The following is a 20714-nucleotide window of genomic DNA, read 5'->3' on the forward strand; positions in this document are numbered from 1 at the left end:
TGAAGATATGTTTTCTTTTATTAATCCTAATTCTTCCCCCCAGCATTTTCAATGTATGCCCCCTGGTTTGAGTATTGTGAGAAAGAAAAAAATTTCTCTCTGTCAACATTTTCTACCCCATGCATAATTTTACAGACTTCAATCATATCCCCCCTCAGACGTCATTATTTAATTATATGTCCTAAAATCCATTTAGATGGGTTGCATCCAAATCAGTTTTCACCAGCTCCCCTATCCCACTACAGACCAACACAATGCAATCCTCTTGATGGAGGGCCACCAGTAGGTATGATGAGCAGCAAAACAATGGGGTTTGCACTGTGCGTAAAGCTCAAGTACTGGTATCCTGGATATAATCCGCACATAATAAGTCTGAAACCTGAATCTGAAAGCTCCTGGTAACCATGCACACATTGGGTATTGGTCTACAGAAAGCTTTGCTAAATAATTAAGTCAACCATAATGGAGAAATTGTATCAAACATGGTACGGACAGAATATAGTCCAACATGGATTCTACATATTTGCATAGTAATGCAACTGAGCCATCTCACTGGTATGATATTTTAAGAACAACTATATCTGGCTTTTATTTTTAAAACTTGCTTTCTTAACAGTCAGTACAAACCTGATTTATTATTTCAATGGGCATTCAAACCCCACAAGTGAGAACAACTACTGAATAAAATTTACTATAAATATCAAAATCATAAAACCTTCATTTTGAGTAAAGTGACTGTGTGGAAGTAGCTTCTTATGATGAGTCTAATGGCAAACCTACTGTGTAAGTTTCAGCTTAATATCATCTATGGAGTGTAGATAATTTGAATATGCACTTTCAAACTTGAAAAGTAGCTTTTGGTAGGAATATGTGCAGTCTTCCAAATTTGCCATGATGGCAGCCCAGCCTTGGTGCTGAAGATGTTCATCATGGACCAGACCTTCACAGAAGGAACAAAGCTTCTTGGCAATCTCATACATCTCCTACGTAATAAGAAAAAAAACCCTCATAAATTAAAACTGAATAGATTGACTTTTACTAAATACTCACTATGTCAAAAAATATGATTCTTTAAGAGTTAATGCCTTAGCCTAAAAAGCATATTGCAATGAAACAAAACAAATGGAACGTCACCAGAGTTCCAAAAACAAAGGCCTCTCCAGCTTTTATTTCTTCACACGTGACATCAGGGGTTACATATCAGGGGTAAGGGGATAGACAGAGAATTAGAGTAGGAATAGCAGAGAATAACTGTGCAAAACTAAAAAGAAAGTGTTCAGTTAGTGGACATACTATTTGTGCTTTTGCTGATAATTCACACCCACTGAGCTTCCCCAAGCAAGTTCTTACTACACAAGACAATATGTAACTGCACACACGCTCTCTAGTTTAAAAAAAAATTAATTTCTTCATATACAGCCCAACAAAATCTTTTTAAAACTGAAATTAGCATTTGTAAAAAAAGGGGGGGGCCTTGTGTGCAAAGTCAGAGGGCTACATATGGCACATGATGCTAAGGTCTACTACATTTATGAGTTACACACTGGAAAAAAAAAACCCTCGATGACCTGTCCCAAAGAGAGGACATGTTCGGATATGGGAATTTACCAAACTCTGAAACGGCAACTGAAGGCACCAGTAGAAAATCCAGTCTATTTGTTCTTAGCTACTCTGTAATTAATGAGTAATGAAACTACATGAAACATGGTGAACTATAATTCCAGGGAATACAGCAGGGAAATATCTGATGCAACAAAATATCTTTTAAGGTAATGACGTCCCACTTGTCTCTTAGTTCCTGGTCTTTTCAATAAACTGACTTCATTCCATATGAGAGCTTATCCTCTTAAAAGGTTTAGAAGTCAGGTTCATCTTATGTATTGACTGACAGCCAGTTCATGACAAACAAGAGGGAAAACTTTCTTATAACAAATCATTAACTTGTGAAGTCTGTTACACACTGTGTAACAGACTTCCCTCTGTGATACACCTCTGAAGATGCCAGCCACAGATGCGGGCAAAACGTTAAGAACAAGATTCACCAGACCACGGCCACACAGCCTGGAAAACACCACAACCAACTTGTGAGATTGTTTACTATACAATGTCATGAACACCAGCATAAGTGAATTAAATAAACTGATGGACAGTGTCTTTTAACAGCGATTAGCCATCACAATTAAAATTAAACTTGTATGCTCAGATTTAACGTAATGTACCATCAATTATCTCAAAGAGAAACAAGAGAATATGGCTAACTCTACCATGGTCTACTTAAGTTTCTATGTAGCAGCTAGCTAGTAGTTCTGACTAAACAGTTGTGTTTTATTCAAAATTTACTAAGGTTTCCAATGCCACCAGTTTTATGTATCCAATAAAGAACATATAAATACAGCAAAGGCAACTAGTATTTAAACTATTGTTTAACCTTACATTGTACCCCCAAACAATTTCCCTATGCCCACTAGTGCCCTAAGGAGATTTTCCCTCCAAAAGTTCCAACTGTCACTACTCTTTGCCTGAGCAGCCCTTTGGTCTGTTAATATTGTGATGCAGTATGAATGTGGTGATTTTATTTTATTTCTTTTCTGTGTTTTTCCCACCTTTACATTTATAATAAATTGTAAAAATGTTCTTCAGCTGCTCAGCTGGGCACCTCTCAGTCAAGCAGAGAAACCGTTCTGAGGGAACAAAAAAATAACCCCTTTTCCTTCTGTCGGGAAAAAAATGAGAAGCAGGAACCAGAACAAGAAGTTTTTATTTACATATGCCAAGAAACAGTTTTTGGCAAAGGAATAGATATTAATAAACAAGAAGCAGGCACTGAGTGGTTACTATATTCAAGATGTTATAGTATCTCATTTCCCAAGTGCTACAGTTTGGCTCAGGTCACTAGTTTAATCTCTTCAAGATGTTACATTCAGTTTATTTTCAATATGCACACCAGTTTTGGTGACACTATATTCAGTTGGTCTTACTGCTGGTTTGAAAAGACCTTCCTTTCTACCCTCAGGTAAATATTTCAAAAACAGTTTCTTAAATCACTATATTCTAGACCAGTGGTTCTCAACCTGGGGGTCGGAACCCATTTGGGGGTTGAACGACACTTTCACAGGGGTCACCTAAGACTCTCTGGATCAATGTTCTCCATCTGTAAAATGGATAAATGTTAGAGTTGGGGGTCACCACAACATGAGGAACTGTATTAAAGGGTTGCAGCATTAGGAAGGTTGAGAACCACTGTTCTAGACAATTCTTTCCAATAGATATGTCTAGCCTACAGTATGCTTAACAAACCAGGAATTCCAGCCAGTTCCTCTCTTTATCTCTACCACTACTCTGATAAGCTGAGTGGGGTTTTCCTCAGAGACAAAAACAATCATGTGTTTATTAGTGGCACTGTTTTTATGAAGGCCAGGGAGGTACCGTGTTTCCCCGAAAATAAGACAGTGTCTTATATTAATTTTTGCTCCCAAAGATGCGCTATGTCTTATTTTCAGGGGATGTCTTATTTTACTGTGTTCTGTTCGTCGGGCATGCTTCCAAACAAAAACTTTGCTACGTTTTACTTTTGGGGGGATGCCTTATGTTTTGCACTTCAACAAAACCTCTACTACGTCTTATTTTCAGGGGATGTCTTATATTCGGGGAAACAGGGTAGTAGTTTCTCCTTTTAATCTAATCCTCCAGTCCCTCACACAGAACAGAGCCGAATCAATCCACATCTGTTCGCCATGTCACTGATCAGAACTCCCTCAAAATCTTCTCCCATAGCCTTTAGAATTCTGCTTTTCACAGTCAGTCAATCACAAGCAGACCTGACAACTCCTTGTGAGCTGCGGTCCTTCTGCAGAAAATAAGGGTAAGTGTTGGTAATCGTCACACCATACAACAAAACACACTGAAATAATTTTTTCCCCTAACCAGATGTAAATGATCTTGTTCACTATATGGTGGACAAACAGGTGCTTTAATTTTTACTAGAGTGCTTATTTGAGTCACCATTAGAATGATCAGAAATATTGCCTTATGAAGGATTGACCACACCCAATACAAAATAAGTTTAGTATATCACTGAGAAGAGCTGTAAACGTTACACTCTGCTATGTACTGAGCGATTTTATTCCCAGCTCCAGCACACCATGACTTAATTTAGGTAAAATCACGCTTTCATATGATTCTTGAAATAGGTATGATTTAGGTAATGTGAAACACACTGCTCCTTGCAGTTAATAAGAATTTGTCATCCCAGGATCTGAACCTGATTTATTAATCACATTCGTGTTTTACTACAGTTTCTCATGATGTATGACTGCAGACACCCTGGCTTGTTCCTTTCTGCAACTTTGCACTCTTCCTGGGATGCAGAAACATCTGCCAAGAGCAGCTTTAAATTAGAACCTCTCAAGCCTTTCATTGCTTCTTGATGGATAACAAGGCAAACAAGGATTTCAATGACCCTCTTCACAAGGCAGCCACAGTTACAATAAAGCATAACACTTGAACTGAACTGTGCTCATCTATTTGAATTCAACCAACTGTTAAAGATTGCAATGTTGCTTACCACAGCAAGCTGTGTCCGTGAAGCTACTGTGTGAAAAACTGCAGGCATCATAAGAGATTCTTCAACTTTTAATTCCATCTCATTTTCTGCTGAAAATGTCGTTTTGGGGATAGCTGGAGGACGTTCACAAAGGATCATTTCTTTGTTGAAGAGAAAAATTGGGTTTGTGTCCTGCGTTAAAATAAAACCTATTATTTCCCTTCTCTTTCCAGATCTCTGTGTGACAAGAATGAAAACAAAATGAATATTTACCGTCCCAGCGCTGTAACTACAAACTTTCCTGTCAGCTGCCATACACTCTCCTCCATTGACAACCAGCACCTGATGTTGAATAGCAATTTTGTACTTTGTTTGAATTGCTTGTTTAAGGTCCGCAACACTAAAATGATAAAAAGATAGTTAAACCTCATTTATGTATATCTCTAACGAAATGCAGATAAATGCCAAACATGAGATACTTAAACTTGTCAGTGGCAAAGATGGACTGCCAGTTCCAAGGGGGAGGGGTGGGGGCGGAATTGGCAACTGAAAGTGGTGCAGGGCCGTGTCAGCAGATTTGCCCACCCTGGGGCACTTGCCCTGGCAAAGGGGTGGATCCGCTAGTGGAAGCCATGGCCCTCCACAGGGGTTAAACATGGAGCTGAATGCCACATTACCATCCTTGGATCCCAACCACTGGTACAGCAGGAATGGTTTGGGGACATGGCTGAGGGAGGAGTCAACACTGGCCAACTTCCACCCAGTCATTTGCCCATTACGCCAGCACCCAGGGCTGTGGACTTACACCACTTTTTCAGCGGCGTAAATCCATTAAGCCCAATAGGGGCTTTCCAGTTTGTTTTTGGCCTCCCCACACCACCAGAAAGCCCCCTCAGGAATGGTGTGGCAGAGTGGCAGTCATGCTTCATCCAGGTGCCTGGCCCTTTGGATAGGGCTGCCCATCTTGTTTCTCAAATACCAATGACATTTTGTCCTTTGCAATTATAGTAGAAGTACAGGACAATCTCTTCTTCTTGCTTTAAAAAACTGCCAGAACATGAAAAATCTAAGAAAAATCTAGAAATATTTACAGTACGTCATCTACGTAAAAAACAACAGCAAAGTGCACTTCCCTAACCATTTCAGATGTTCTTCAAGTACTACAAAAAAGTTGTAGGATTACACTTATAAGTGCCTTCTGAAACCAGTTTTGCTTTAAGTTTAAATTCTAGACATCAGATTGCATGCAGCAATCCATCATTAGAAGGTACTGATGACTCTGGACCTTCAGTTTTTTCCCTCCTCTCCAGGAGCCATTTCAAACCCTAGAAAAGTTGACTGCTACTGCTTTACATAGTGTTTGAAAAACATCAACAGTTTATACAACAACTTGATAGGAAAAACAGTCAGTCACTCTTGGTAAAATTAACCAAGCAACACACCTTCACATAAAAACCAGACAAGAATATCTTACTTTTGTACTGCAAGTTCTGTATCAAAGGTAAGGGTGGTTCCAGTGTTAACCAGAAATACATATAACTTCATGGTGACTTCTTTAGGTTCCTGAAGTTTATACCTTTGACTCTCTGATTATTATTTAGCAACTGTAAAAAAAAAATCAAACCACTGATTTCATGAACACACAATAAAATCACTGTAAACTTAAAAGTAGTTTAAGGCACAAACCAGAGTTGCTGTGCCAAGAACAAAGACATCTACATGTTGCTGACCACAGAGAAGACATAAAGAAGTAAAATATGCACATGGCATGGTGTGTATTCCCTTACAAAGAGTTATGACTACATCCTGGGTCTGCAAGGGATCAAAGAGATTAGTGTGTTGCTGCAAATCCAACAACTGGCAAGCGGTAGCAGGATTTATGAGGCCACTCAACAGCCAGTCTACCTGACCTTTTCTAATCTCTAGAATGCTACAAAGAAAATTCATATCTTCTAGTAATGTTTGTGATATTAGCCCATGTCAGTGTATCCCTCCTTCCTACCACCAAACACTGCCAAACTACCTGGCATCAGGAGTGATCTTCATACAAGTATTAGCACATCTCACATCTCCACTTTTGGAGATGCGAACAGTTTATGCAAGGCACTACATGAGCATTCTCTGGTGAATAGATACACGTGAGACCTTTTTTCCACACATGGAGGCACAGGACTGGATTATCCCCTTAAAATATATCAACAAACCATCTTGTGGCCATCTTGGAGACATCTAGAAGATATACTTTATCTACTTCCCTGTTTTCAGGTTTTGCTCCCTGCAGCATCTACATGGGAAAACTATGGTCCACTTGTGCAGTGGTGGCTGCCAGGTCAAACTACACAGTGGGGAACCCACAAGAACATGCAGGGGTCACCTCATTTCCTCCTCTACCCCCTCCCCTTACTACTTCCTCTATCCTCTTCCTGGCAACTTCCATATTCTTATCTTTTCCTACTTCTTCTTCTTTTCCTCACCCACTCTCCTACTCTTTAACTGGCTCCCACCATCTTCAGCCTCACCCCTCCATTTAATTAGAAAGTTTCACAATAACATGTGAAACATTCTAATTCAGTTCTACTAAAGTCTATCACTTAGCACTGATTTATATAACTGCTATTTTTCACACAACTAATTAACTGGTTAGAAACAGCAGAGAGGTTTTTTTTAAATAAACGTAAAAATTAAAATGCAGATTTAAGTAGAATTGCAAATGTTGCAATATTATGTTTGAAAGATCAAAAGCACAATCATGTAAAAACTGATAAAAATCCATGGCAAAGCCCACAAGCTTGGTACCCATAATCTCAACAAATTTGCCGCCTTCTGTGCAGCAAATGCGAAGAGAAAATTGACAGTGGTTTTCAAAAAAGGTTTCCACCTGCCCATAGGGACATTATACGGTATTATGCAATTCTTCCACCTAAATCCAATTTAAAAAACTTAAAAAGAGTGATTACTGGTTTTATACCCTGCCCTGTCTGAATACTCACGGCAGAATTGTTTTCAATAAAAGACATCAGACTATGAAGACTTAGAAAAAAATATGAAAACACACACAATACATAAATAATTGCTTTGAAGAGAAAGAAAACAAAAACTCCTCCTGCTGCCCAAATTGCCCCATAGGCCCAACAGGCTCATGATGCACTTTTGTGCAGCATAAATTTGCAGGTCTGGGGGCCAGCGTTCCTGGGTTGGAATGTCGGCTCCACCTCTGAGAACACTCCAGCCTATCCCCCCATCCCGCTCCCGTCAATGCCAGTGTTCAAGAGGGTGCTGGTAATGCTCTGCAGCAGCCCTGACTTCTGGGTTTCGCCACCACAAGATGAGGGGTGACTGGTCACCTGCAGGAATGCTCCTTGCATTTAGAAAGGGGGGGGCAGACATATTGGCACAGCCCTCCACTGCTCCCTAAGGGCATTCAGACCCTGGCCCATATGAATTGGTCTGTTAACCTGAATCCTTACTTCCCTGAGGAGAAAAAAGGTACCTTCAGGTACTGCATGGAGGTACAAGGGTCTTTAAAAGTGGCTGGATTTCAAAACCTCTTCTTTTCCTCATTTGACTTTGGCAAGAGAATGAAGTTTCTATTAAACACGGTGCATCAGAGACCTGCGTGGGGAAAAAAGAATGAAGTTGTAATTATTTTTTGCAGTTAAGTACTTGTTCCAGATTACAGAATCCAGCATAGTTGTTTCCTGTTGTCATGTTAAACCAAAGTGTATTTGTGTAGAAATTCCAGTTATTCAGAATTGTGTGCCAATTCTTTGCTACTTACTATGAAAACAAAATGAATATTTACCATCCCAGAGCTATAACTTTCCTCTTCTCTGAAACATGTGTGCTAAAACAAAGGTCCACACACATGGAGCTGGTAGTCGGAAGATAAAGCACTGAAAGATATCAGTAGCAAACTGATCTTTCAGCACTGGTCTATGTCTCAGGGACCAGGAGTCTCATGCACAGGATGGAGTTAAGTTATCAAGGGGGCTACTCAGAAATTACAGAGCACTTACGCAAGCACTGAACTCTGCTTCTCAGGACCATTCCTCTTCTAGATAAAGCAATTATAGCTTTCCCCCACAAGCTATACATGCACAGGATGGAGTTAAGTTATCAAGGGGGCTGCTCAGAAATTACAGAGCACTTAAGCAAGCACTGAACTCTGCTTCTCAGGACCATTCCTCTTCTAGATAAAGCAATTATAGCTTTCCCCCACAAAATCCCAATCTATTCCAAACCTATCTCTTCAACACCCCTCCCCCCACCATCCCTTTCTATATCCTAGGACTGTGTGAATTCTCCATGTGTTTGCATTTACCAATTCTTGTAAGTTTATTATTTTTACTTTTTTCCAAATAAAACTGTTACCTATGATTCCTGAAGATTTCAAAGGAGAAAAACCTATTATAAATAAAGGTGGTAAAGATCTTGCCTCATCTCATAAAGCAAGATCTGTCTCATCAATTTATCACTCTAAAACAGACAGACTACATGCTGCTTTTGGAATAGAATGTCTGAATTTTACTTCATTGCCTTTTCCTTTCCAGGGCTTTTTTGGTCTCACTGGGACTAGAAACTGCAACTATCGGGAGACTTACTACCACAAACTTGCATAACTCATTCAGACTGTTCAATAGCAGTCACTCCACAAAAGTCAGTATGGCATAATAGTTTGAGCAGGGCTCCTCAGATTTTTTGATCCTGTGCAGTGCTTTGAAATTCTGACACACGGTGATAGATACGGCAATAAAATGGCCACCACAGGAGACAGAGAAAGCGAGAGACAACCCACCCAAGTGCAGGGGACAAGGGGAATAATTTTTTTAAAGTACACTAGGAAAAGGAGTGCGAAAAAGAATAAAACCAAAACTCTGGTGATGGCAACTGCTGCTGAAACAATAGTCGATTCCACGTGGTATAAATATAATAGGTTGACAAAGGGAAATATCCCAGTTTGGGGAAGAACTTCACATGGATCCCTTCCCCAAAGTGGGATTGGCCCATTATATTTCTCTCAACCCAGTTTTTTTAAGAAAGTGCCGAAATCACAACCTTTCTGAAAAATCACTGGTTGAACCCACTTCTGTGGGAATGGCATGGGCACCCAATAATTTTATTTTTCCCACCCTGCCACCCGTTCTCCCATCTTATGTCATCTCAGTTTCATTTCTACTGAGCTGCCATCTGGTGTGACAGCCCACCATTTCAGAAATGTCTCCCAAACAGGTTTTCTCCCCTTGGCAGCAAATGTAAGCGCCATTTCACCCAAATATGAACAGCAATGAATTCCTTTTCCTTTTTTTGGTGCTCAGAGCATGCAGCTAGGCAAATGCACACGTTTGGATGTGGCTGGACCATATTGCCTTGCTCCCTTTTGGGACAGAATTTATTGTTTTGTATATCACAACATTAAGGGAGGTTTACATGTGTCTTGGTTCCCAATTTTTTCCCCCCACGATGTAGAAATGGGAGAGGGAGGTCCTGCTTGGGCTCCCGGAGTTGCTGTAGATTCTCCACCAATCAGAACACAGGAAAAAACAGATATTTGCGTCTGAGCATTTGCATTATAAAAAAAACCAACAGCAGGTTCATGCAAAAGGGCAGAAAGAAAATGGATTGTTTCCATCATGGAAAACAGGCACCCCTGCGAAGTACAAAAACGAAATAAAATAGACCGGTTTTCACAAATAACAGATGTAGATTATTATTACATTATTATTATGCTGTGCAGAATCAACCAATGTTATTTAAATCTGCCCAGCCCTTCAGACGTCTAATGGCCACTCAACCATTACTCTGGGGAATCCTACCTGGCCCAACCCACATTCCCAAAACACTTGGTGGACACCGGAAAATGTGTCCATGGGCACCATGGTGTCCATGGGCACCATTCTGGGGTCTCCTCAGAGTTTCTGATAATGATCTGGGAAACCCATAATACCAGGGAAGCTCACTGGGAGACTTTGGGCAAGTCAAACACTCGCAACCTAACTTACCTAATAGGGTCACTGTGAGCAGAAAATGGGAGGTTCTCAGACTAGTACACAAGTAGTATTTGTAGCAATGGACACATCATTTGGATAGAATCTCTGGTATAAAAAATATTAAATCCTCTCTCCTAGAAGGCTCACTGTCCAGGGGTTTTACAGGCACATGTACTTATTACATGGCCATGCTGCCATCTACTATACAATCAGTTCTATGGAATGTACTAATTCCCTGCCTGAAAATGGCATTTTCCCTGATAGAAAGAGTTATTGGCTGACAGATGCTGGCCGTGCCTGGATATTTTCAAAACCACCTTTGTACCAGAATGTAGCAGTAATTGCTCTCTTCCTAAATCTTGGACTATGGGAATCCTATGATCTCTTTCAATCAACTGTGTGAAGGATGGTTTCTGTGACATCATCTCTGTGTTTCCACAGTTTGCCACATGTGACTGATATCCTTGATGCATGACTAATGTGGGGGCATTATGAGGAATGATACTGGAATTAGCATGTAGCAACACAGCTGCAAGTTATGCTGTGAAAATGCCTATTACTATTTTGCCTTTTCCCTGCCATTAGTATTATGTTTGTAAACTTATTCCTTGGGTTATAGCATCTCCAGTTGTTGTTGTTTTTTTGGGGGGGAGGGGGGTTGTGTGTTTATATAAATATTTTTGGCTACAAGTCACAGCTGACTTACCGTGACTCAATAGTGTTTTGATGGCAAGAGACATTCTGAGGTGGTTTGCCATTGCCTGCCTATGCGTAGGTACCCTGGTATTCCTTGGAAATCTGTCATTCAGATATCAACACAGGTCAACCCTGCAAAGTTTCCAAGATCTAATGAGATTAGGCTAGCCAGAACTATCCAGGTTTACTAGTTATGGTAGTGCAAATTCAGATACAGAAACTGCCATCTCAAATTGTTCTGACAAGCTGCTATACTTTTGTTTAATGTTATATTCACTTTTCAAACAGGAAAGCTTCACAATTAACTTTAACTCCAAAATATATTCTGTACCCGAAATTAATATCAGATTTAGCTTACTGAAAAGAGGGGTGAGATGAGAAGTTATAATCTTACTTGTATGCCACTGCTACCACTTATTTAGTATTCCCCTTCTACGGCCATTATATAACTTCACACGTATATCTGGCATTCTCCCAACCGGCTCTGTCTACTGCATGATGTAACAATTTGATTCCATACACCAGATTGGACAAAGCCACCTTTAGAATTGGTTAACCAAGAATATTAACTACATATGGTGAGAAACCAACCAGTTACACAATATTGGTCTATTTTCCAGTAAAGTATTTGTCTGTTTTGTACAACTAAATGCATTTTACAAAATGTAATTAAGATCATACAGTAAAAAGGCAGCATTTCTGGATGAGTCCTAAATATTTGGAACTAATCAAGATTCTACATCATCTCTTTAAAAAGGCAACACAGAGACCATCACATTCAACCAACACATATTAACAGCAAACAGTTATTTTAAAACTTGAATGAGATCCCTTGACCTCCATAGCTTCAGGCACCCCTCGTTATATAGAGATGTTTTCATTTCTATGCTACTCTTATGCAGCTACTGAAGTTTCCTTTGATTTAGTGCACAGCATCAATTAAAACTCAAACAGAATTAGAAATATCCCAGGCAAAAACATAAAGTGATGAAGGCCCAGAAAAAGAAAACTGTTTATTACTGAGGACTTTTTCTTCTTCTTTATTTAATCAAAGACTTGCAAATCTGGAGGAACATGGGAAAAAATTCCAATGACAACTTTTTTCTTTTGAATCAATGAAATACTTTTTAACAAAAGAATTTACTCATTCAAAATAATTGTAAAGATTTTTCAATAAGGCAACATGCAGCACTGAATAAATGAATAATGTGCCATCAAGTTGCAAACCAACTCATGGCAACCATATCCATGAAGCTGCTCAAGGCACAAGATCACCAAGTGGTTTGACACTGCTCCTTGGTGGCACTGCTCCTTCCATCCAAGTACGAACCCTGGCTAGCTCTCCAGCTCTGGCTACCTTTAGGGTAATTCAGGCTGCAAGCATCATTAGATAAATACATTTATTTAATTTTTATCCTGCTCTTTGCCAATCATGCAGCTCAAGCAGTTAACAACTGTTAAAATACACAGGTAAGTAAATACTCTATATAAATATATATAAAATGCTACAAAATATAAAAAGACTGTCTCTCACAAGATAATGTCAATAATGAAGAGAAATCAGCGAGGAAGTGAAGAGAAAGGAAAGGCAGGGAAGAGGGAAAAGAAGAGGGTACAGGAGAATGGAACTATTCTCCTCAACTGTAGGTCTGATGGAACATCTTGGTTTTACAGGCCCCACAGAACTGAGACAAGTCCTGCAAGGTCCAGATCTCATTTGACTGACAGTTTTACCAGGTCAGAGCAGAACAGGCACTGACTGAGAACAAGAAGACATTTTTAAGACCAGGAATCACCAGTAAATAGGTTACCAGCTAAGCACAGTGTTCTTTGAGGAGCATATCAGGAATATATATAATTCCTATGTATATGGTCGATACATACAACATATTTTCAAGAGTATGTCCACTTTTTAAATGTGACTGACCACAATTAACATGTTATTATGTGTATGATGGTACACTACTGAAGAATTTTAGATGTTATAAAGTATAATCCTATATTCAAATATTCTGCCAGTCTGTGAAAATAGATACCATATATACTCACATATAAGCCGAGTTTTTCAGCCCTGTTTTAAGGCTGAAAAATACCCCCTCGGCTTATACAGGGGTCACGGCTTACCAGCTGGCTCTTCAGGCCTCTGCGGAGGCTGGGGGTGTGGCCGGGATGACCTCCCTGCGACCTCCAAGCCGCTTGTTGCTGCCCTCCTCCTGGGCTTCCTCAAACCCCAGGAGGCAGAGGGAGCTCCTTATTTGGGCAGTGACTCCCCCTGATGTCACTGCCCAAATAAGGAGCTTCCTCTGCCTCCCGGCTTCCCACCCTCGGCTTATACGCGAGTCAATAAGTTTTCCCAGATTTGGGCAGTAAAATTAGGTGCCTCGGCTTAAACACGGGGTGGCTTTTACACGAGTATATACGGTATATATTTTGTTTTCTAATTTCAGCTTTGTTCCCCTTTCTCTCACAGATGTCAAAAATTAACATGTGTGTGCTATAGCAGCACAGCATGCAACAGTTTATAGCTTTTATATAAGAAACAAAACCAGCACAATGTAGTGAATAGAATGGGAACCATGAGACCCAGGATCAAATCTCTGCTCTGCCATGGAAGCTTCCTGGATGACCTTAAGTGACTCTCTCTCAACTGAATCTACCTCACAGGGAAGTTGTTGGTGGATAAAATGGAAAATGTGAGAACAATGCTGTAGGCCAGTTTAGATCCTCACTGGAGACAAAAGTGGTAGATAAATATCCAAGTAAAACAGTTTCTTGCGTATAAGAAAGGAATTTTTATTTTTACATTTCATAAATATGCAAAGTAGCATAATTTGATATGATAATCAATATTCATTTGATTTTTTATGACACAGGCTCCTATGTACAGGATCTGTAAGGATTAGCAGAAGCTCCAAGAGAGGATAATTCACTGTAGAAATGAAATACAGGAATTCCTCAATTCAGGGCTGAAATTCTACCGCCCCACCCGCCTTTGTTCAGACAGTATAGATACCTTATTTTCATATCACTGAAAACTCTCCCATTGCCACTGGCAGACAGATTTTAATCTACATTCACCAGATGTTTACTCCCACAAGCAAGGACAGAGTATGCTACTATGGAGTCAATATTACCAACATAATAGAGTAGCTTCCCATATGGCGATGCTGGAATTTTTTACTATATAAATCTATCAATTTCAAATTTATTGGATCAACTGCAGGATATTTCTGTCTTAACAACAGTAACATTGACTCCTTTAAACTAGTATGCAAAAGTAAAGAACTTCATCTATCGATAAACTATGTAAAGCACAATCATGATTTGCCCCCAAACCCACACACCAAGCAATACTTCAATAGTTCCTAAATGCCTTTACCAAGACTACTGCTAGAACAACTTCAGAGATAGCAATTAGTTATTCAGCTGCTACACATTCAACTGATAAATTAAGAAAAATACTGTATTAGCAGATTTTTAATTTAAATTGGATTTTGTAATTATATACTACAAGGCTATATATTCATACAAGGTTTAATTTTTTCAGCAAATGAATTCCATTAATCCACTCAGTATGTCAAGTTTTTTCCTCAAGTTTCCATACAATTCCTTTGGGCAGTTTTTCTATTATCATAGATGCTTAGTGTTGCAGTTGTCAAAACTACAAATTTGTTTGTGGAGATCACAGTAAAAATGCCACTAAAAAAACCCTACAGAGTTGAGAAAAAGGTCTTAATCCCATCGTTCTTTTTCAAATCTATGTACACAAAATCAGCACCTCACCTCTTAAGTCCTAAATTTCAAGAAGTTCATGGAATAGATTATACCAGCAAGAATGAGACTTTATGTAGATAACCATGATTCAAATCTACTCTTACGAACTTGTAATTTAAATTGTGATTTAAATCAATTTGATTTAAGTCAAATCCAATCCACCCTACGTAACAGGGAACCTTTCTTAAAAATGCCATAAACATAATGTAGTCTTTGTATATTTATAATTTTTTTGTGGGAAAAGGGCACATGGTGGCACAACAAAACTGAAGTGAGATTTCTCAACACTTTGAAATCAAAATAATCTTATTCACTCTTACTTTAATAAGAAAATTTAATACTTAAGCTTTTAATAAGTATATAAACATCTGCATGTTAAAATTGACAGGACTGTACTTTCAACAATGACTTTCTAAAGTAGTCTTCACAAAAAGTATTCAATAACTATCTGGTGGTGTTTTACATGCACCTCAAATGTTGACATTTAAATATCCGAGTTCACAGGGCTTCTCAAAGCTGGTGACTTGATGTCCTTAATAAATGCAGTGTCTCTCATGACGAAAAATGTCTCAGGCACTCTAATTTTCAGCAGAAAAACAATATTACAGAACCCATATTATAGATGTTACTGAAACAATTACTATTTCCCAATCTTTTATGTCAAATGCAGCACAGCATATGTATCATTCAAGCCCATCTACTTTCACCTACACTAGTTCCAGTGAGGTCAGCAACATTATTTTGAATTGAATTGCAACAGACTGGCACCTATTCTTTCATACATCCCTACCAAATGACATTTTAATTACCTTAGATATCTATAACAGGTAACAGCATTCTTACAAGTGGAATAGCATGTCTGGTCATTGCTAGTGATCTTGCAAACATTAGAAGTCTTAGGCAGAAGTAACTCAAGGACAGGCCTTGGCTCAAACACCAGAATTCAACTTAAGGCCAAGCCAAGGAAAAGGGAATGAATCAAGCGTAACTGAACATTTCTGCATGGTCTTAAACCAGCCTCACTCATGCCTCAGAATAACCAAAATAGGAGCGAAGTTGGGAAACAAAAACCTCTTGGTTTTTGCCCGTAGAAACCAAGACTTTCCACCCCACAACAATAAACAGAGGAGGAAAGAAAGAATCTCGACCCACGGTGACAGCTTTTAATAACAAGGTACTGTAGGCGTGGCTGGCCAAGTGCAGATGGGCTGAGTCATCCCCCTTGGAGTTAACTTCGGGAACAAAGTCGGGCTTGGTGCCTGGATTCGAAAGAAACACACATTTGGAAGTCCTGGACTCCTCAGCCTCTTCCCATATGGAACCTTCTTCGCTGTCCAGAAAGGTCGCTAGGGTTCAGCGCCACTAACCCATAACAGAATTAAACTCTTTTTTGCCCCCCCCCCCGCCCCGAAGAAGGACGGGCGGGCGTGGGTCGCCCCGGTGACGGTCACTACCCCCACAACCAGCTTACTCGCTCGACGGCAGGCCTCTCTGCCCCCACCCGACTCACCCAATGGAGGCCGCAATAACAGCAGCAACAGCTGGGCGGCCCCACGCACCATCCCCCGCCGGTGGCCGGCGACAGAAGCTCCTCCTCCTCCTCCTCCTCGCTGCGGCTCCACAGGGAGCTTCAGGCCGCCACCCAAGCGAGGAAGGCCGATGGCGGGGGGCGGACTGCTACGGCGGAGGCCCCGACAAGGCGCAGGAAGGGGGGAGACAGCTGAGAAAGGACGCGGGTTACTTCCGGGGCCCCCGCTCGCTTAGCGCAGCCCTGACCGCCGCGGTTTGTTATTGTCGTCACTCTCTTGCTCCGCAATGCATGCCGGATAAGTCACAGGCCGGATAAGCAGAGGGGAGCATGCGAGGACGAGACGGCTAGAGCGGCGTCACCATCGGCTCAAAGCGGGCGGGGCAAAAGGCTCAAAGGAGAAGTGTCTCCGACCCATTATAATAAGCGGGTGTTTGTCGACCGCTGAGGGAGGTTTTTAAAAGCGTGAGCGAAGGGAATTTTTCTAAGTACGCAGTTTCTTAGGAAACTGTTTTGTTGGGCTTATGGTAGCTGCGCGTCTGGTTCCAAGATCGTGTAATGACTAACATGTAGTCAGTTTTGGTACGGTGGGTTTTTCAGGTATCCCTTTGTTTTTGCTTCCTTGTACAAACACACATACCTGTATTGTGCGCATTGTGCACAGTTTTATTTATTTGTGTAAAGTTGCTACGACTCCTCTGGTCACTAGTGTGGGATTGGGCATTAGGGTTGCTAGATCCAGGTTGGGAAACTCCTGGAGATTTGGGGATGGAGCCTGGGAAGGACCGGGACCTCAGTGGGATACACTGTCCTAGAATCCACCCTACAAAGCATCCATTTTCTGCAAGGGAGGTGGAATCTGTAGTCTGGAGATGAGCAGTAATTCCGAGGTCCCGCATAGAGGCTGGCATCCCTACGGCAATGTGGAAGCAGTAGGTATCTATAATGCACCTTCCGCACATGCAGAATAATGCACTTTCAATGCATTTTCAATCCACTTTGCAGCTGGATTTTACTGGATGGAATAGCAAAATCCACCTGCAAACAATTGTGAAAGCGGATTGAAAGTGCATTATTCCATGTGCGGGGAATCCTGTTTAAAGCTTTACTGAAATCCAGGTAAACCTCACTGACAGCATTCCCTCAGTCCAGTAAGCTTGTCACTCAATTAAAGAAGGAAGCAAAGTTGGTCTGGTAAGATCTATTGGGGACAAATCCATACTGACTTTCCCAGATCATCAACTTGTCCTCCAGGGGTTCGCAGATTGATCCCTGGCCTGTAGTTTCCTGAGACATCCCTTCTCCCTTTTTTGAAAATTGGGATAATGTTTTCCCTTCTCCAGTCTTGTGACATGTTTCCCATCCTTCAAGAGACATGTAAGATGATGGACAAAACTCTCTAGAAAGCTCTCTGCAAGCTTTCTTCAAAGTTTTGTGAGAACTCCTGGGTTCATACCACCTGGCCAGGGGCGGGGGGGGGGGGGGGGTTGTACTCATCCAGTACAGTCAGGTGCTTCTCAATTACTTTTCTGTCCATGTCACCCTGCAATTTGGATGCCATGCCTTGCCATTTCTAGATGCTCCTGTATTCAGGAAAAAAACTGAGGCAAATAGGCATGGAGTTTTCCTGCCCTTTCTTTTTCCTCTGTCAGAGTTTTTCCATTTTCACTCAACAGTGGGCCTATTGCCTTTTTATTTTGCATTTGCTCCTCGCTTATCTGAATATTTTCTTGTTCCAGCAAGCCTCCCTGGTCAGTATCAGCATACTGTGAGTTTTGGCCCCTCTGATGACTTACCTATAGTGTCTAGCAACCTGCAGATACTCTTCTCTATGGGTATGTCCTTACCTCCATTTCTTAAACATATTCTTTTTCTTTCTTAGCTCAACATAGAGTTCTCTGTTCATCCATATTGCCTTCTTGTATCCCCTACCACATTTCCTTCTTTTTAGATTAGTGATAGCTCAGCTTACAGGAGCTCTTCTTTTAGGAGGGCCCACACTTCACTCAGTGGCATACCACCAGAAAATGGTGCCTGGGGCAAATACTAAAACTTTGCCCCCAGACCCCCAAAATCATTCCCTCTCTCCAAAATAGCACCCCTACCTCTCCAAAGCAGTGGGTGGGCTAGAGAGTGAGGCAACAGATGAGAGAGCAAGGCAAGTGGGAGAGGGAAGCAGTGATAGAGCGAGGCAGTAAAAGAGGTAGGTGGCAGGAGGAACAGTGAGGTGGCAGGCGAGCGAGGCTGCAGACCGAGGTGGCAGGTGAAAGAGGAAGGGGGTAGGTGCTGGGGGATTTCAACGTCCATGTCGACACCGCCTCATGCACGGTGGCTGCGGACCTGGTGTCATCCATGGCGACGCTGGGCCTCTCCCTGGTAAATTCTGGCCCCACTCACGAGGCCGGTCACACACTGGATTTGGTCTTTGGGTCAGGGGTTGATGTGGTCCCTTATCCTCTATGCGACCAGGGGTGCCAGCGGGTCACAGCCACTTTCGCCCACAGAAGGCTTTCGGATGAGCATTGCACCGCCCAGCTTACCCGATCTAGGTGACGAGCGGGTTTATGCTCGCCAGCGAAGACTTATGGATCCTGATGGATTCCTGAATGCTCTGCGGGATCCTGGAACCACCGGCACTCTCGATGGCCTGGTAGGCGGACTGGAATGCCATGCTGATCTGCCAAAGAGGTTGTTGCTCCCGGCCTACTCGCGGGCCGTTCTCGGCTGGCTCCATTGGTATACGGAGGAGCTTCGCCCGTTTGAAGCGGCTGGGGCGGCTTGAGCGAGTGCCGAAGTCACCGTTGGCGAACTGCTTGAACATCTTATGGGACGCTTATGAGAAGACCTACGAGACGGCGAGGAGAGAACTTTCTTCTCCCTCCTGCGCTCGGCGTCTGCTAGCTGCGCCCAGCACAACTGTTTTTACGCATTATTAGATCCATTACCTCTCTTTATCAGAGGGTTCAAAAGCGATCAGGTGGCTGTGCTTTAGCGAAGCTACTTCCGCAAACTACTAGAATGGTAGGTAGCTCCGCCGGAACCTTCCTGCCACCTTGGAGACAATTGGTGAACTGGAGGCTCCCTTGCCGTGGCACCAATGACTTGGCTGGTGCCATATCCGAGGACGATGTTGACAGAGCCCTAGCTGCTGTTAGGGCTTCTCCTCTGGATCCGTGCCCCTCCTGGCTTATTGGAAGCATGTAGGAATTACGACCCCACCTGTTGGCTATTATTAATTGCTCCCTTGAGCAAGGAGGTTTGTCCGGGTGGGTTGAAGGGAGAACGGTGGTCCGCCCACTCTTAAAAAGACCCGTTACGTTTAGATCCTGAAGTGATCCGACCAATTACCGCCCCGTTTACAGATCTTTCCACAGACAGGAAGGTGGTTGAGAGAGTGATGTTGAAGCAGCTTCAGGGTTTTCTGGAGGGACGCATCGACCTTTGATCCCCTTCAGTCCGGCTTCCGTGCTGGGCATGGAAGACGGGGAACCATTTCTGGTAAACTGTCACAGATACGCTCCATTTTGGCCGAGGCGTTGGGCGCTTTACTGGTGACTTGTTCAGAATCCTCACCGCAGCGTTTGATGTGATGGAATACGATCTTTTTTTGACCCACCCCGCCACAGCGTTTCCAGGGTGCGAAATTTTGTCAACAATGGATTTACCTCGTTTTCTCCGGGACCGGAGTCCAGCTGAAGTGTAGTGCGGGGACCGAGCTTCCAGGTGCACCACTCTATTGCGGTGTGTGCCTCAGGGAAGGCGCTTCTGTCATCCCGCTGTTGGCATCTATATGCGAGCCCTTGCTCCGGCTTCGTACGGAGCTTTGGCTTAGAGTGCCGTGGTATGCGGTACCCAGCTCATTCACAGTCGAATGGAGGAGCAGGCGCCGCCCCTACAGCTCTACAGCATTGTTTGGAAGCGGTTGCTGGTTAGTTGATGCAGAGTGAGTTAAAACTGAATCCGAAGGCGGAAGTCCTTTAGCTAGGTCGCAGGGCGGGAGGGTTTCCAGCCGCTGCCGGTGTGGGAGGGCGCCTCATTGGCACCGGCCCCCTCAGTTCGCGGCCTGGGAGTCCTGGATTCGTCTACTTTCTATGGAGACCAATTTGTATGTAACCCGGGTTGCGTTTTTCCATCTTACGCCAGGCCCGGCGGCTGGCCCCCTCCCTCTCCCAGGCGGATCTGGCCA

The 20714-nt window shown here is 42.3% G+C and overlaps 1 protein-coding gene across 1 annotated transcript in view; it reads right to left on the reverse strand.

Annotated features, from left to right (window-relative positions):
- Window positions 1–16800, reverse strand: part of RB1CC1 (RB1 inducible coiled-coil 1) — a 68146-nt gene extending 51346 nt beyond the window's left edge. Inside the window, exons 1-6 of the mRNA XM_048508544.1 lie at window positions 16511–16800; window positions 8034–8155; window positions 6018–6147; window positions 4817–4943; window positions 4565–4735; window positions 781–983 (exon numbers count right to left, since the gene is read on the reverse strand). Coding sequence (XP_048364501.1) covers window positions 781–983; window positions 4565–4735; window positions 4817–4943; window positions 6018–6088 — 572 coding nt within the window. The 5' untranslated portion in view covers window positions 6089–6147; window positions 8034–8155; window positions 16511–16800. The remainder of the gene's footprint in view (window positions 1–780; window positions 984–4564; window positions 4736–4816; window positions 4944–6017; window positions 6148–8033; window positions 8156–16510) is intronic.
- Window positions 16801–20714: the final 3914 nt, after the last annotated feature.

Source organism: Sphaerodactylus townsendi, linkage group LG09 (assembly GCF_021028975.2).
Source record: "Sphaerodactylus townsendi isolate TG3544 linkage group LG09, MPM_Stown_v2.3, whole genome shotgun sequence".
Taxonomy (NCBI): Eukaryota; Metazoa; Chordata; class Lepidosauria; order Squamata; family Sphaerodactylidae; genus Sphaerodactylus; species Sphaerodactylus townsendi.